This window comes from Stenella coeruleoalba, assembly GCF_951394435.1.
Source record: "Stenella coeruleoalba genome assembly, chromosome: 2".
Taxonomy (NCBI): Eukaryota; Metazoa; Chordata; class Mammalia; order Artiodactyla; family Delphinidae; genus Stenella; species Stenella coeruleoalba.
The window spans coordinates 30,149,108-30,166,150 of NC_137147.1; the positions used below are offsets into that span (position 1 = coordinate 30,149,108).

At 42.2% G+C, this 17,043-nt stretch overlaps 1 protein-coding gene across 20 annotated transcripts in view; it reads right to left on the reverse strand.

The window, feature by feature from the left end:
* SIPA1L1 (signal induced proliferation associated 1 like 1) overlaps positions 1 to 17,043 on the reverse strand; it is a 503,209-nt gene that overhangs the window by 75,659 nt on the left and 410,507 nt on the right. For all 20 annotated transcript variants that reach the window (XM_079911875.1, XM_079911870.1, XM_079911872.1 and 17 more), the window contains 2 exons: positions 7,305 to 7,878; positions 6,435 to 6,709 (listed from right to left, as the gene is read on the reverse strand). In XM_079911875.1, coding sequence (XP_079768001.1) covers positions 6,435 to 6,709; positions 7,305 to 7,878 — 849 coding nt within the window. The remainder of the gene's footprint in view (positions 1 to 6,434; positions 6,710 to 7,304; positions 7,879 to 17,043) is intronic.

Below are 17,043 nucleotides of genomic sequence, written 5' to 3' on the forward strand. Positions count from 1 at the left end.
TTCCAGGGCATTAACTTTTCAAAAATTTCTCCCTTGGCCACATTTTCCATCTACCTCCCCCCATTCCCCATTTCCCCACCACACATACACAGAGATTCCCTCACTGAATTTTAATTCTGTACCTCCATAGGCTGATTCAGGCCCATATTGCATCAGGGTAGAGAATAAGTAAATAATTAAAATAGAAACAATCATAATGTAATATCAAATAGACAATATCAGCTTTGGGGCCTTAGTTTCTTTGTAAAATGAAAGACTTGTAATTGATAATTACTAAACTTTCTTCTAGTTCAAGCACTCTTTGAAAGAGTCTTTCAAGCTGCAGAATGTTTAATACTAAAACTGGTTAAAAGATCCCATTAGCCAAAGATTTTGTCTCCTCTCTATATTTCATCCCCACCACCCTTAGCATACTATTAGAGACCTTCTGCATATTCCATAATCACAGAATGAAGTACGATAAGGCCAAAGCAGGGAGAGAAGATTCATTTACAGAGAATGAAAAGCAAAGATTCCATAGCGCTGAACCTTTGCCACCCCGCCGCTTCTGACTGCCTTCTACGGGGGGGGGGGGGGGGGGGGGGGGCGGTGCGGGACACCACTAGCTTCTGCTCCCTTACTTATCCCTATGAGAATGAGGCATGGAACCCAGAAGTGGGCAGTACACTGAAGGACAAAGATAAAAGCTGGCTGTTAATGACATGCATGAAAGTTCATAAAAGGATTTATATTGTATTACTCCAAGTAAAATCTGGTGTTGAACAATAAAAACTCGGGCACCTAGAGCTCACGATGGGCCAGCACTAATCCGGCTGCCCTACACCAACTCTCTGAAGTACGAGTATCATTATCCCCGTTTATCAGATGGGGAAATAGAGGCCTAGAGAGATTAATTTGCAAAGACTACACAGTCAAGAAGAAGTGGCAGAGCCAGGATTTGAACCCACAGAATAAGTCTACTTGTAGATTAATCTTATTTTAGTCACTAACTAAAGGACATTTCTACTCCAGGTTCCCAAACTTCATCTTATACTGACTATTGCATTTCATTCGGGCATGGGCTATGACAAAATGTCAACAATTCTTAAAGAGCTATGGTCAAAAGGAATTACAATTTCGGTGCTAAAAGTGACACATGGTGACAAGCTGAAACCATAAGTTAATTGAAAAGTCACTCCATCTTCTTTCTCTTTTTCAGTCTTTTCATTCTAACTTTTTCCTCTAATTTCTTATTACCCACTACTCTCTCCTTTATTCCTAAGACACTAAGAAATACAGATAGAAAAATCAGCCGAGCGGTAATATTGGACAGAACATCACAACACCTGGACTCCTGAATCAGAAAAGTTGGATGTCTGGGGACAGCTGTGTCCCTAATCATTCATGTGACTTTGGCTTGGGAAAAAAAAGCGTAACCTCTTTGAACCAAAGTTCCTCATCTAAAAAATATGAGAGACTTGAACCAAATGATTTCTCACAGCCCTTCCAGCTCTAAAGCAGGATGCTTTTGCAGTTTGAAATAATTGTTTTTTAAAATGAAGAAAAAACTCTGCAACCCATTCTTACTTAAAAGGTGATCTGGTCCTTTTAGGTAATGTGTTTTTAGCGCTTCCTCTTGAATGGCCCTTGACTGCTTTCTTTAGGGAACTACATTCAATATAAGGGAAAAGGATATGAAAAAGAATATATACACATATATGTAAATACGTAACTGGATCACTGTGCCATACACCTGAAATTAACACAACAATGTAAATCAACTATACTTCAATTAAAGAAACAAACCCATAGGCTGGTGGCCCTCAACAGAATGATGGCCTACCACTCCCATGCGATACCATTCAGAGCATCACAACTGAATCTGCTATCTGGGTACTTGTAATTTTGCCTAGAGAATGACTGCTCAAGAGTCAGAGGTCACAGACACCAAGACATACAGCTGGTCATACACTCTGATTGGCGATGGAGGGGGTGGGGGTCCCTCCTGCAGTGCAACATCTTATTCTCTGGGGGGAGCCTTCTGATGACGTCTGCAGCCAAATTCCAAACCTGTTTCTGCCAAGACTGCTTCCATCATGCTGTCATCCTAGTTGGCCCTATTCACTCTCTGGGCAGCTACTAAACCTCTCTAACCCTCATTCTCCTCATTGTTTCAATGGAAATGAGGCTGCCATGAAGATTGTTTTTAAAGCCCAGTACACAGTAGGGTCTCAGGAATTTTGCTTTTCTTTCCCGGTCCTCTCTTCTCTTTAAAACAGTTGCCTCTGGAAACAATTCATAGAGGGTCTGCTTATGTCCTGCAAATAGGGAAAAGAGCTTGATTTAACAGGTGTTACTAAAGCCCCATTTGTTGCTGTTAAACTGGCTTTTTCACTTACAAGCAGCTCATGCAACTCAATATCAAAAAAACAAACAACCCAACCCAAAAATGGGCAGAAGACCTAAACAGACATTTCTCCAAAGAAGATATACAGATGCCCAAGAGGCACATGAAAGAATGCTCAACATCACTAATCATTAGAGAAATGCAAATCAAAACTACAGTGAGGTATCACCTCACACCAGTCAGAATGGCCATCATCAAAAAATCTACAAACAATAAATGCTGGAGAGGGCGTGGAGAAAAGGGAACCCTCTTGCACTGTTGGTGGGAATGTAAATGGATACAGCCACTATGGAGAACAGTATGGAGGTTCCTTAAAAACCTAAAAATAGAACTACCATATGACCCAGAAATCCCACTACTGGGCACATACCCTGAGAAAACCATAATTCAAAGAGTCATGTACCATAATGTTCATTGCAGCTCTATTTACAATAGCCAGGACATGGAAGCAACCTAAGTGCCCATCAACAGATGAATGGATAAAGAAGATGTGGCACATATATACAATGGAATATTACTCAGCCATAAAAAGAAACGAAATTGAGTTATTCGTAGTGAGGTGGATGGATCCAGAGTTTGTCATAAAGAGTGAAGTAAGTCAGAAAGAGAAAAACAAAAAACTGTACGCTAACACTTATATATGGAATCTAAAAAAAAAAAAAAAATGGCTATGAAGAACCTAGGGGCAGGACAGAATGGACTTGAGGACACGGGACGGGGGAAGGGTAAGCTGGGACGAAGTGAGAGAGTGGCATGGACATATATACACCACCAAATGTAAAACAGACAGCTAGTGGGAAGCAGCCGCATAGCACAGGGAGATCAGCTCGGTGCTTTGTGACCACCTAGAGGGGCTGGATAGGGAGGGTGGGAGGGAGGGGGATGCAAGAGGGAAGAGATATGGGGACATATATATATGTATAACTGATTCACTTTGTTATAAAGCAGAAACTAACACACCATTGTAAAGCAATTATACGCCAATAAAGATGTGAAGAAAACAAAACAAAAACAAAACAAAAACCACCTGCCTTTTCAAAACTAGTGACTCTTGCATATGAACATACGTGGGTGTTCGTGACTACATTTGATCCCCATGCCGGTGTCTGTGTCCTGGGACCCTCGGATCCCAGTGACCCTGAGAAGCATGGTGCTGGGGACGGAGGGCAGCGTATTTCCAGGAGGCCTGCTCTTCCTGGCGGCAGCACCAGCTGACAGACAGGAGAGTGACTAGTCAAAGAGCAGAGTAATTAGCTGCAAGGACAACAGCCGTGGGAGTGTGAAGTGCAGAGGAGAGGAAAAAAGTGACAGAAGAGCATTGTCTTATTTTGTTGAAAATTGTACCAAGGTGTTAATGCTTCAACTATTCCTTTCAAGTTGTTTCTGAAGGAGGGAAGGGGAGAGCAGGCTTCTAGTCCTCCAGAGGTATCAAGGGCATCATTTCAGACCCACCTAGAAGGTATGACGGTGGCTTTTCGGGTGGAAACTCTAGGGCAAGGGGCAGAGTGTGTCTCCGAGGCCTGAGGGGCTGTGCGGTGCGCTGCTCCTTCAGCCCAGTCCCCCATCCCGCGCTCTAATGGGGGCAGGTTCCTAACACTCTTCTGTCCCGTCACTGCCAGCTCCCTGGCTATGAGAGGATGACAATGATGCCCCAGAATTGGTGCTGGGAGATGAAGACAAATACAGCAAATACTACAAATCAAGGTTCTTTTCCCCAACAGAAAGCCAGTTTACCATCATACCTCTGCTTATGCTGGTACATAGGAAAGGATTTGGGTCCCGAGCATACAAAGTTAAGAGTCTGGATTCTGTTTTTGTTGGGTTTTTTTTTTGCGGTACGCGGGCCTCTCACTGCTGTGGCCTCTTCCGTTGCGGAGCACAGGCTCCGGATGCGCAGGCTCAGCGGCCATGGCTCACGGGCCCAGCCGCTCCGCGGCATGTGGGATCCTCCCGGACCGGGGCACGAACCCGCGTCCCCTGCATCGGCAGGCGGACTCTCAACCACTGTGCCACCAGGGAAGCCCCAAGAGTTTGGATTCTGAAGTTAGACCTGAATTTGCCAGATGAGGCTGGGGAGTTACTAACCTGAGTGTTGGTGTCCTTTAATTAGGAGTAATATTAATACTACTACTTCATAGGGTCGTTATAAGGATTGGATGTGCTAACCCATATAAAAGTGCTTTTCCTAGGGTCTGGCACATTAAAGTAATACTCAGCAAATATTAGTTGTTTTTACCAACACACCACAGAAGACGTACCTAGCCTAGTATTTTGCTGTAGACAAATCACTTCCTGTCACGGACCTGTCATCTATCCAGGGCCAGGCCTTTGGACCCATCTTTCTCGTAACTACTATTCACAATTCAATGTCAGTAATGTTGCCCATTCCATCCTCTCTCCTCACACACTCACACACACCTATTTCCCTCTCCCCCATACGAACTGAAGAGCTTAGAAACACGGGGAAAGACCCCTGAGCAGACAAGATGGTGTCGCAAGATCTACAGGCTTCCTCTCGAGTAGATTAGTCCTTAGACCAGTGTCTCTAACTCTGTACTGTCTAAGGTTGACAAGTTACACAGCTTGGTTATCTTCTCCAGTTTATAGATGCCTGTTTAGACATATAAACTATAAAGCAGACAATTTGTAGGAAAGACCTCGGGATGGAAAACAGACGAGAGGAAGAGGAGGAGAATCACAGAGCACTTGGAGAGCGTTGTAAGGACCCAGCTGCCTTTCTGATCACCCTCGAGTCATTCTTGAATTGTGGTTCAGCAAAATACTTAACATTAATACGATGCGGTTGAGGAAACGAAGGCAGCACTTTCAGAATATACCCTCCCTGCCCTCAAGACGGCTAAAACAAAAAGTTCTGGATATAAATTCTGGTTTCCAGGGAAATCCAGTCATCCGAATGGGAGCATTTCTTAAAACTATCAGGCAAAGGGATTTTCACCACATTCTGACATCAGCACATAATCTCTGGGCCATCTAGGAGGTAAGCAGTATTAAATACCATCCCAAGCACAGTCTGGTCTATAACACTTGGTTTCAGGAACTGAAGTACATTGATACTGTCATTGCGCTTACTTTTTAAAGGGCACAAATAACCCCTCGTAACTGTTTACATATTCTGCCATCTGATGTTCATGAATCTATGAGAGCTCAGGTGTAGGACAGGTCATGTTTTGGGGGAAAAAATAGCATAAAGAATATTGTCTTGGCTTTAGAAAGCCTAAGAATTAATTGCCGAAGCTTAACAGAAACTCTTAGAAAATAATGGGTTCAAAGCAAATTAACAGCTTGAAAAAAAAAACCCCAGCAAAAACAGCAATGTGCATGCCCAAAGGAGAAAAGAAACAGTTGATTAAATTTGTTCCATCAGGAAACCTCCCCAGAGACAGAGAAATTAAATTTTCAACAGTGCTGCTGGCTTGGCAGGAGCTGGGAGGGGCGGGGAGCTCCTGGGCTTCCCTTTGGGGAAGTCGGGAAACCAAACTGCCCAAGCATCACAAGCAGGACCAGCTCATTTGAAGCCAATTTCTGACACATGCAGATGCAGTTAAGGAAAAGCTTGGTAAGTCACATTCAGCCCTCCAGGCTGAGAGAGCAGGGGTCAAAAACAGCACTTTGAGTTTTGGACAGCAATTGGCTACAAATGGGAGATTTGGGGGAATAAGAGTGTCATGGAACATAAAAGAAAAAAGTCTAACAGTTTGTCACGCTGCGTCTCTTTTTAACATTAAGTGTTCACTGTTTCTCAGCTACTGGTGCAAGATGTTTAAAATGGATGTTACCAGACATCTCTATCTGTAATGGTGACTTTATATACTCAGAGATGTAAATCCTGTGAATGGTCCAAGTTAGTGATTCTTTCCAGTTGCTGCTGCCACATGCTGAAAGGGAGCTCTGTCCTGAGTCAGACTTTCCATGGAGGGAACTTTCAGCATCGCATTGTAAACCTAGCGCTCTTCATAACCTCCTACACTCTGACCCAGTTGGGGATGTTCTCCACGGTACACAAATGGCCCTGGACTCTCAGACCTACCTCCGTGGGGTGCAGTCATCATGTGGGGGGATAATGACAACTTTCACCGTGACAGATGTTCTCAGGAGATCGATCATCTGCTCGTGGCTCAGAGTGGCCACCGCCACCTTGCAGATCTCCACCAGCCGGCTGCCCTGCCTCAGCCCTGCCTGCCAGGCATAGCCGTAGGGCTCCACATCCGCCACGATGCCCTCGTAGTTGACGTGGAAGCCGAGCTGTCCCAGCCCATTCCTTCGCAGAGTCATCTCCACCGATTCACAGCCTTTTGACACGAACTGGACAAAGAAACAAAAGATACACAGGTTAATGAATGCAGCAGGGTCTTCAGTGGTACGCATGGCAAGCAGGGTTATTTCTGAATACCCTAATGCCGGCTGAAGAGCAGCCTGGTTATTCTGCCTTCACTAATCTCCATTCATTAGGCCGAAAAGAACACACTTGTCTCAACGGCTTCTCGGAGACCTACAGGGAGCTGGCAGCAAAGAAAAACGGTATTCTGCTACTCATTTTGCCCTTAAGACAGACATTCAAAGCAGCAGATACCCGATCCAACAATTCTTTTCACCAACTAAAGCAGATTGGTTGGGCTACATCATCAGTCACAAGGCAATGGGATCAGGTCACACGCAAATGAGTTTCCAACAAAAAATGCACAGTCAGTGTGTCTTCCCCCCTTTGTTCTACTACTTTTCCTTCTGAAAAAAATGATGGGAAGCAAGTGTGACATAAACTCTGTGTTCCTTCGCATTGTTAAGGGAGTTTTCAGAGGAGCTAATAAAACAGAACAAGCTTCTGTAACTTAGCTCTAGCCTGTACTGAAAGCTTTATGAAAGGGACATGCATGTAGGTAAGTGGAAGGAAAACACTGACCTGAAGCCTTTTGACAATCTCTTTGATGTCCTCACTGTTAATGAAACTCTCCACTGACACACATTCACCTCGCTCGTAGAAGATTTTGAGGCTGGTGTCGGTTGAGGTCCACCCTATCACATCTCTGCAGGAACAATTGAAAACCACGCTCTTTGTTTCCTGTTCGATGAGGACGATGAACTCATTGGAGACCCCGAGGAGGCAGTCTATCTCCATAGCCTTGTTGTAGTCTTTGGCCCGGACAGCCCACACGATGGCCCCCATGCTACTGAGCTCAGCTCCTGGGTACGGCTTAGACTTTTCTTTCTTCTTGGAGGCCAGAGAGATGAACGGAAACTTGCCGGACGGGTCAATAGGGGTGTTGGTGACGTTCTTCTCTGCCAGGTCTTTCAGGTATTCTTGACGTGTCCGGGTTGCCATGGCCCGGAACTTCTCTGACTTATGAGCAGCGTTTTCTGCATTAATCACTTTGGCCAAAAGGAAGTCCCTGAACACATTTGACTTAGGGAAAGTGACCCCTTTGGGGATGGGAGGTCCAAAGGAAGGCACATCTCTGGACCTGGTGACGGCCACACTAAGAGACAAAGCAAAGATCAATGAGAAAGAGGCTTGTCAATACTTCTCAGACTCACAGCATGAGAATAAAATACACTTTCTCAAAGACAAAGACGCCCTTCAGAAGGAAAATAACTGTCATCGTCCCACAAGAAGCAACACACACTTCTGCTTAACATGTGCGTACTTTGCATTCACTCATATTTAGGATTTATAGAACAAAATTTTTTCTGGGTCAAAATACCCAAAAAGCTTAAACTAAAAATTTAAATCAACCATAACTCCATGAAAAAAAAGATTTATTGTAATATTCTTCATAGTAGATAACATTTTAAATCCCTAGTGATTATTTCCAAAGGGGGGAGGGGGTTGGCTACTATAACCATATAACCTTTCAGAACAAGCACAGATTATGTAAGAACATAAATATTATCCCCATTTTAGATATGATGCCCACAGCAGTCAGCTTATGATGAAAATATCCACAGATGCATGACATAAGAGAAATGGATTAAATTTAAAAGAAATTAAACAAATATTATTTGTTGTCCTGTGTGTCAGGCCTTAAGCAACCAGATCAAAGAGCATAATTTTAAAACAAAAATTGAAATCTGAGTAACAGAAAGAGATTATGATTTTTTTTGGTAAGAGCAACAGTGCTTTAAAATCATATTTTTAAACTTTGGTCCCAATTCTCTACTTTTGGTATGGGAGTCTGACTATCTGTGAGACTATGCTCCTTTTCCCATTCCTTTAAGCAAGACTGATTTAAGAAAGCCTGTTCCACATGGACACATATACACTACCAAACGTAAAACAGATAGCCAGTGGGAAGCAGCCGCATAGCACAGGGAGATCAGCTCGGTGCTTTGTGACCACTTAGGGGGTGGGATAGGGAGGGTGGGAGGGAGGGAGATGCAAGAGGGAAGAGATACGGGGACATATGTATAACTGATCCACTTTGTTATAAAGCAGAAACTAACACACCATTGTAAAGCAATTATACTCCAATAAAGATGTTAAAACAGAAAAAACAAAACAGAAAGCCTGTTCCAGTCATTTCCTCTGCATCTACACTGCTAAAATTGGGACTAAGAAAAGGATCATACAAGCATCTGTAAGAACCTATTATTTTTAATCTCAAAAGGAAAAAGACTAAGTTTTTCCTAAAACAATAATAACAACAACAACAGAAATTAAATGGAGATAGGTTGTATGTTTTATATCATATTTCAAGATCTCCTTCCAGGACCTCAGCAAAGTTTGAGAGGGCTGCAAATGAAGATTCTAACAGATCAAACATCCCCTTTTCAAATTATCTAATTATTTAAAAGTGAGCCAATTATGCAACTGTATTAAGTATTAGCAGAGCAACACAAAATGTGTTTCTCCAGAACTCCCAGAATGGAAAGGACATAATCAGAGAGCGTGCATCTTTCAAATGAAACTGAAGAGCTCTGCTGCACTATTTTTTCTTTATTACAAGGGTTTGCTTGAAGATACTCAGCTTTGCTTTTCAGAAAATGATTGTTGCTTGTGAAAATAGGATAAATAAATAAAAATCAGCAACCTCAGAAGACAAACTATATATTTTGTTAGAAAATGCCACGAGACGGCCTATTTCTGAAAATGTCTTTTCAGAAATTCATTAAAAAAAAAAAAAAAGAAGACTACGTAGTTCACTTCACGACAAAGAAAGGTGGCAAGCAACATCCCATTTTCTAACTGGAGATGAGAATTCACAGAAACCTCCACATGCGTGTTAGCCTAATTACATCGGTATTAGAAAGGCAATTTTTCTTGTCTAATGTGAACTGTCTGGCTTGAATGCTGACAGCTATATAATTTTAATTTGATTATGTTATTTTTTTTCAAGTCAAGCAGATGACGCTAATATCCAGATTTGCTAGCTTTTCTAAGAGGAATCCCGTAAGGATCCAGAAATATTTAATATCTTTCATTTTTAAATTGGCAATTTCTTCTCTTGCTAATTTCACATCATTATTCTTTCTCAAGAAACAGCTGTGATTTTATTTTAAATAAGGAGAAGAAAATGCTTAGCAGAAGGTGTTGATATGAGGACCATCCATCCACTTGCCCCTTAAATTCACTGGTTATCTATAGACCTATTTATTAACTAATAGGACTTTAGACAAACATATACTGAAAGCCCACCAATAATTAGAAGCCTCTAGAATGAACTATGAGGGAAAAGACTGAACCCTTAACATATAATTATCAGTGATTCATCATGGTAGGGAGGTAAATGATAAAGACACTATAATCAGTTTTGCATCATTAGAAATAGAATCCTCACAGAAGAAGATGAGGAAGATGATACCCTAGAATGTCCTTTTCAAATAAAGGGTTTTGTTTTGGGCAAATTTAACTTTCAAGGTTTTCTACAAGGTTAAAAGCTCATTAATTTAGATGCCACCAATTCTGAACTCTTAATAAGGCCTGTTTTAAATTGAGAGAATATTTTTGCCTTCCTAAGAAGCCTTTCTAGAATTTCAGTGTGCTATATATAGATACTTGAGGTGTATTAATTATAAATGGTTTTTGCTTTTTTTTTTTTTTTTTGAGGTGCGCGGGCCTCTCACTGTTGTGGTCTCTCCTGTTGTGGAGCACAGGCTCCGGATGCGCAGGCTCAGCAGCCATGGCTCACGGGCCCAGCCGCTCCGTGGCATGTGGGATCCTCCCAGACCAGGGCACGAACCCGTGTCCCCTGCATCGGCAGGCGGACTCTCAACCACTGCGCCACCAGGGAAGCCCGGTTTTTGCTATTTTTAAAAGCAGATTCCAAAGGGCTTCTTGTCTACACTTATGTTCGCCTAGTATGCAATATTGTATCTCCTTAGAAATAACACATTCTTTAAAATTACAGCCATGCCTTATTTGCTCAGCATTGTCAAGGCCTAGTATGTTCTACTCAAGAGGGTTATCTAGATGACAGAACAGACAGAAGATCAGAGCACTGGGGGGTGGGGGACTTAGAGAAGTCAGGGTTCCTCAAACTCTGCCAATACAATCTTGAGTTTCATCTTAACACTCATCTTGATTTTGCATTCCACTGAAGAATATCTGTATTCATTTTAACACAAAAATCTGTTCTGTTCCCCAAATCTCGGAGTACAACTGAGGAAGCAGGAAGGTGTTCTGTTTCACTCTCATTTGACACATCCCTGAACCTCCTTTTGAACAGCTGGTAGACATTCTTCACTGCTCCAGGAAACAGACTCAGAGAAGTAAAATGATTTGCCCAGAGCTTGTTAGAGAAAGCCAGGACTGGAATCTGAGCTTCTGGATGGCCAGCAGTGTGACAAGACCACACATTCCCTGAGTGTGGAATCTTCCACTCCTGAAGTGCTTGCAAAAGGGACCATCCACAAGAGTCACATGGCCAAAGAGACCACCATTATAGGCTGTTTCTAATGAGCCTGGGCGTTTGTTGGCATCAAAGACCTTGGATGAAGTAGCAAGGTGATACATGGGAATGTTCCAGAGACATCTGAACAGAGGTCTCAATGGAAAAGAGTGAGAAGAATAAGACACTTGAACTTCTGAAGCACCATGGAAACAGCAATCAACAATGAAGTCTAAAAGGAAGGGGACTTAGCATCCAAACAGTAGAGGGAAGTTTCCCCTTGAAGCTTAGATCAGACGGCCAGCTTCGGGAGCTTTCCAAGAAAGCAGACCTTGGCAAAGGACAGGAGAGATGAGTGGCAGAACAAATGTGTGCTCACTGTTCCCTCTTGGGGCCTCTCCGCTTCTAACAGTCTTCAATCACCAGCACTCACTGGGCACCGACTATACGCCAGGACCAAGGATGAGACGTCACAGGCGCAGCCCTGCAGAAGCTCAAAGCCTGGTGGGGCTACCGCTCATGGTGTGAGTGCTCTCCTAGGGAGGTGTAGCGCGCTACTGGAAACACTTCGGAACGGCCGGCACTTTATCCAGTCCTGGGAGGTCAGGGGAGCACTCCCAGAGAAAAGAAGAGCAGGTGTTCATTGGATGAAAGTGGCAGGGGTGCGTGAGAAGAGGCATTCTTGCCCAGAGAGCGGCATGTGCAGAGAGGAGGGGCTGTAAGTAGCTCTATGCTGGGGGGAGGACTGGGAGAGGTGCCAGTGGACGCCGAGGGACAAGAGAGGCCAGACCTGAAGGGCTCCATGAAGGAGGCTATGCTGGGGAGTCTCAAAGTTGCCCCAAATGGGGCTTCCCTGGTGGTGCAGTGGTTGAGAGTCCACCTGCCGATGCAGGGGACACGGGTTCGTGCCCTGGTCCAGAAAGATCCCACATGCCGCGGAACGGCTGGGCCCGTGAGCCATGGCCACTGAGCCTGCACGTCTGGATTCTGTGCTCCGCAACGGGAGAGGCCACGGCAGTGAGAGGCCTGCGTACCGCAAAAAAAAAAAAAAAAAAAAAAAGTTGCCCTAAATGGTTTTAAGCACAAAGAGTGACATATTCAGAGTTTTGTGTTAGAAAAGTCAGCTACATGGGACAATAGGGATGCTGATTAATGATGGCTTGGAATAGACTTTCTGAAAGAAATTTCCACCTTTGTTATTTTTCTTCCTGGTTGAAGCTTGCATATTTATTTATTTTTATTCAAGAGGAGAAAAGAAGAAAAAGGCATGGTCATTTAATGTGCATACACAACACTCCCTGCCTAGACCAGATACTTTACTTATGGGATTTCAGGTAGATGTCAAGCCACCTTCCATTGAACAGAAAGGGAAATTTAAAATCTGATATGTTTAACTGTCTGGTCTGATTCCAGGTGCTTTTTATACTACCTCACACTAACTCCTTTCAACATTTATTACATCTTAACCACTGAATACAGAAATCTTTCTGAGAGGAGTGACATATATATCTACCTTCCCAAACATAGTTACTGACCACAATTTAACATGTTTTTGAAGACAGTCTTTATAAAAACCACTTACTACTCTACTAGTTTTGAAATGAACAATAATTCTTTAATTTCATCATAGAGTGAATCAAAGTTCTATCTTTCAATTGTTTAAGATGTCCTAAGATTTTTAAATAGTCTGTCTGAAATGAATCCAAATAAGGCCCATACATTACAATTAATTAATTTTATCTTAAATTTTTGTATTCTGTTAATGCCCCTCCACTTCTCTTACTTCACTTCTCTTTTATTTCTTGCAATTTATTTGTTGAAGAAACTGGGCTATGTGTCACACAGTCCAGAGCCTGAATTTTGCTGAATACAAACATGTTCTTTGGTCTTTTGTATTTCCTGGCCTCTCTAGAGGTTTGATTGGATTCACATTCAATTTTGGGAAGAGAGGATAAGACTAATTCCGAGATGCGGTTGTATTCTTCCATTATGAGACACGCATTTATCTCTTTTTATGATGTTTGCAGCCTTTGATGATCAATGCCTAGATCCATTAATTTATTACCTGTTAAAAAAAAATGGTGACAAAGATTTTGCACCATGTTTTTACAAAGTGAGGCCCTCGGGGTGAGTGATGGATATTTGGTTGTTTGGTCCCAAACCAAGTGACCCCAGACTGCTATGCTTATTGAATTTGTACCTTTAATGTGAATCGTTTTTCTACATCTCCCTTACTGGTAATCACTTATTGATGCTTTCAGTACATCCTTGCCACTAAAGGCTCATCTTTTTGATTTGTTGCTTCTAATCTGCTCTATCAACTGAAACCAGACGATTAAGCTCTTTGTAATGATACAAGTAAACTAATAGAGACCACAGGGTCCTCTTATCAGGTATGGGCATAATAAGCTTTTGTACACAGACGTAGTGATTCATTTCTGAGTTCTTGGCTAGGTCTACTCTTCAAGGTTAACTGGCCTCTGGCATTAACTTAAACTAGTCAGTTTTTCCTGTATAAACTTTCTAGTTCCGAGGGCGATACAACACACATTATTTCCATATTCACTATAGGGATTTTTGTCACTTTGTTCCCCCCTTGAATCCCAGAGCCTAGAATGGTGCCTAGTATATTCTGATAAGGACTGTAAAGAACTAGTGAAAAATAAATGAATGACAATAAAGCCTAAATTTGTGTTTCTGTATATAAATTTCCTCGCACGGTGACGGTGAGTAAATTTTCCTAGAACTATTTATACAGTGCTATTGGCTGGCCGAGCATTCCAAGGGCTTCCACTGCCCACTCATCTCTCTGACAGCATAGCCTTCTTACTGTACTGTCCACTTTCCTTCCTGTGTCTACGTGTTCATCTATACCACTTTCCACCCCTGGACTCACAGAATTATTCTCATTTTGCCACTGAATTCCACCATCTGTGCTTCAAAACACACACCGAATCCCATTTTCTCAGTTAAATGTTCTCTATATCTTGAGCCTGTATTGACCCCACAATTCTCTACACAATTAGAGCAAGACATTCCTTTGAGGAAATAACTTTCCACACTTTGGGCACCAAGTAGACGTCAGTAAATAAAAGTGAGTGTTCACAGTGGAGAAAGTGGGAACAAGAGATTTTAAATGATGAAAAGGCTTTGAATTATTCTAACTACACCTCTTAGAGATAAATGAGATTTAAATATAATTTGTACAAATTAAATGCATCTCTAAGCTTTCCCACCAGAGTATCCCTAATGAAAGAAGCCTATAAATTCACATCTCTAATGGTGTGGGGAGGGGCCAATGTATGAGAAAAGCCCACAGGTATGAAAACTCTTTGAAGACCCACATTGTATCTTAAAATTGATACAAATTTTCCATTCTACTTCATAATACATTTATTTTCTCATGAAAATAAACATCCCTTCCCCCAAGCATTAAAGACTACAAGAGAGGTACCCTCGTTATTCTGGGCCTTTAAACATCTCCTGGCATCACCACATACCCCAGGAAACAAACCTACTTGAGTTTAAGAAGGACTGAGAAAAATTCATGTACACAAAGTTTATAATAGGAAAAGATCACTACTTTAGTTCCAAAAATCACAGTGCACTGGGTCTTCAAGTAAGCTTGGCAACTAGGGAAATTCCAGACTAGCCCATGTCTTGTGAGCAGGGGTGTCCAGTGTCCCCCTGCAAAGGTTCCCAGCATCACAAGGTGGGCTTAAGAAGATGGGCTCTCCAGGTAAGAGATTAAAAATAAGAAAGAGAGAGAGCAAAAATCATGAGTTTCAGGCTGGGAAGGAGGGTTTGAAAAGAATAAAACAGATATCACTTACTCATCCAGCCAAGTAATTAAGAAGGTTCAGACACCTTTGCTCCTATCAGTCTATTTAGACTCGCACTGGCCATACTTCAGTGGCTACTGAGTACTGGAAATGTGGCTAGTACGACCAAAGAGTGTTAAATCACATTAAATTTTAAAAACTGACACTCGATTCAGTTCTTCAAACGTCTTTGAAGGAGAGGGAGACATACTTAAAAAGTATGTTTGCAATAAGCTATTATGAATCTACTTCTCCAATTGCAAATTGTATGAAATCTAAATACAGATTATTTCCAATGAAAATTGAGCATCCTGAGATGAGCTGTAAGTCAGAAATGCACTCCAGATTTCAAAGTCTTAGTCCAAAACTACATAAGGTATCTCAGTAATTTTTAAAATTTAAAAATTACGTGTTGAAATAATAATATTCGGATATATCAGGTAAATAAAATATACTATTGGGTCAAAAACATATTGTTAAAATTAATTTTACCTATTTCTTGTTCCTTTAAAAATATGGCTATTGGAAAATATAAAATTGATATGTGACTTGCATTATATTTCTATTGGACAGCACTTTATTTAGACAAACACCTTTAAAAGAAGAATCTCTTTTTAAAAGAAAGTACACAGCTTTCCGCTCCCCAAACTTCCTAGCGACCGTTGCAAAAAGGATTTAGTTTTCTATCTACAAAGTAGTATGAAATCCTTTGCCCGAATCCAGTACATAGAACATTTCAATTGCTTGGGGTATTTTCTAAATGCAAATAGTTATCCACCCCAATTACAGTCAAATGTTCTGCACTAATTCTTTCCTTCTACACCTAAATAAAGCAGCTTTTGGAGACCATATTCTTAAGAAAAAGCTTCAGATCTAGGTTTCCTTTGTTTGAGTTTCCACCCACTGAGTCTAGGAAGCTACAGAACTCCCTGGTCTGGGGTTTTCATATTGGCACCCGAGAAGTTCAGGAATAGCTGGTACGTCAGCAGCAGGGGCAGCAAAGACCCCTACTGCACATGGCATGGAGGAAGACAGCATGGCAGGGCCATTAAGAGACTGGGCTCTAAAATCAGACTTGGTACATTCAAATCTAAACTCCACCCAGTACCAGCCGACCTCGGGTAAGTTACCTTACCCCCAAGTGCTTAAATGTCCTCATCTGAAAACAGGGATTAAAACAGCACCTACCTCAGAGGTTTTAAAAATTAAATGAGGGCTTCCCCGGTGGCACAGTGGTTAAGAATCCGCCTGCCAATGCAGGGGACACGGGTTCGAGCCCTGGTCCAGGAAGATCCCACATGCTGCGGAGCAACTAAGCCTCTGTGCTGTAACTACTGAGCCGGCGCTCTAGAGCCCAAGAGCCACGACTACTGAGCCCGCATGCCACAGCTACTGAAGCCCGCGTGCCTAGAGCCCGTGCTCCGCAACAACAGAAGCCACCGCAATGAGAAGCCCGCGCACCGCAACGAGGAGTAGCCCCCACTTGCCACAACCAGAGAAAGCCCGCGTGCAGCAACAAAGACCCAACGCAGCCAAAAATAAATAAGTAAATAAAATAATTTAAAAAAAAATTAAATGAGGTAACACAAATAAGGTGCCTAGATCAGAGCTGGGCTTCTAATTAGAGCTCATCATACGTAGTTACTGTGGAATGGGCAAGGATGATGGCAGTCAGCAGGAGTCCAATGTAACCTTGACTTGTTTTGTTCCCTGAACTTGCTCGTTCTCCTATATTTAACCTGCATTACACCTAGGGATTAGACAGTTGTAGATCTCACAATAAACCAATTATCAGTCTGCACTGGCCACTTTCTGTGTAGGTGGCTCTGTTAATTCAAAAACAAAAATCCAAAATTAACAAAGCCTTGTCTTCTAAATTTTAGGGATGGAAAGATACGACAATCTTTCATATTTTGAAAAGATAGATTCCTATTAGGACATCTTACTAATGCTAGAACATCCGCGCACATCTTCTTGGCACTACACTCATGTCAAC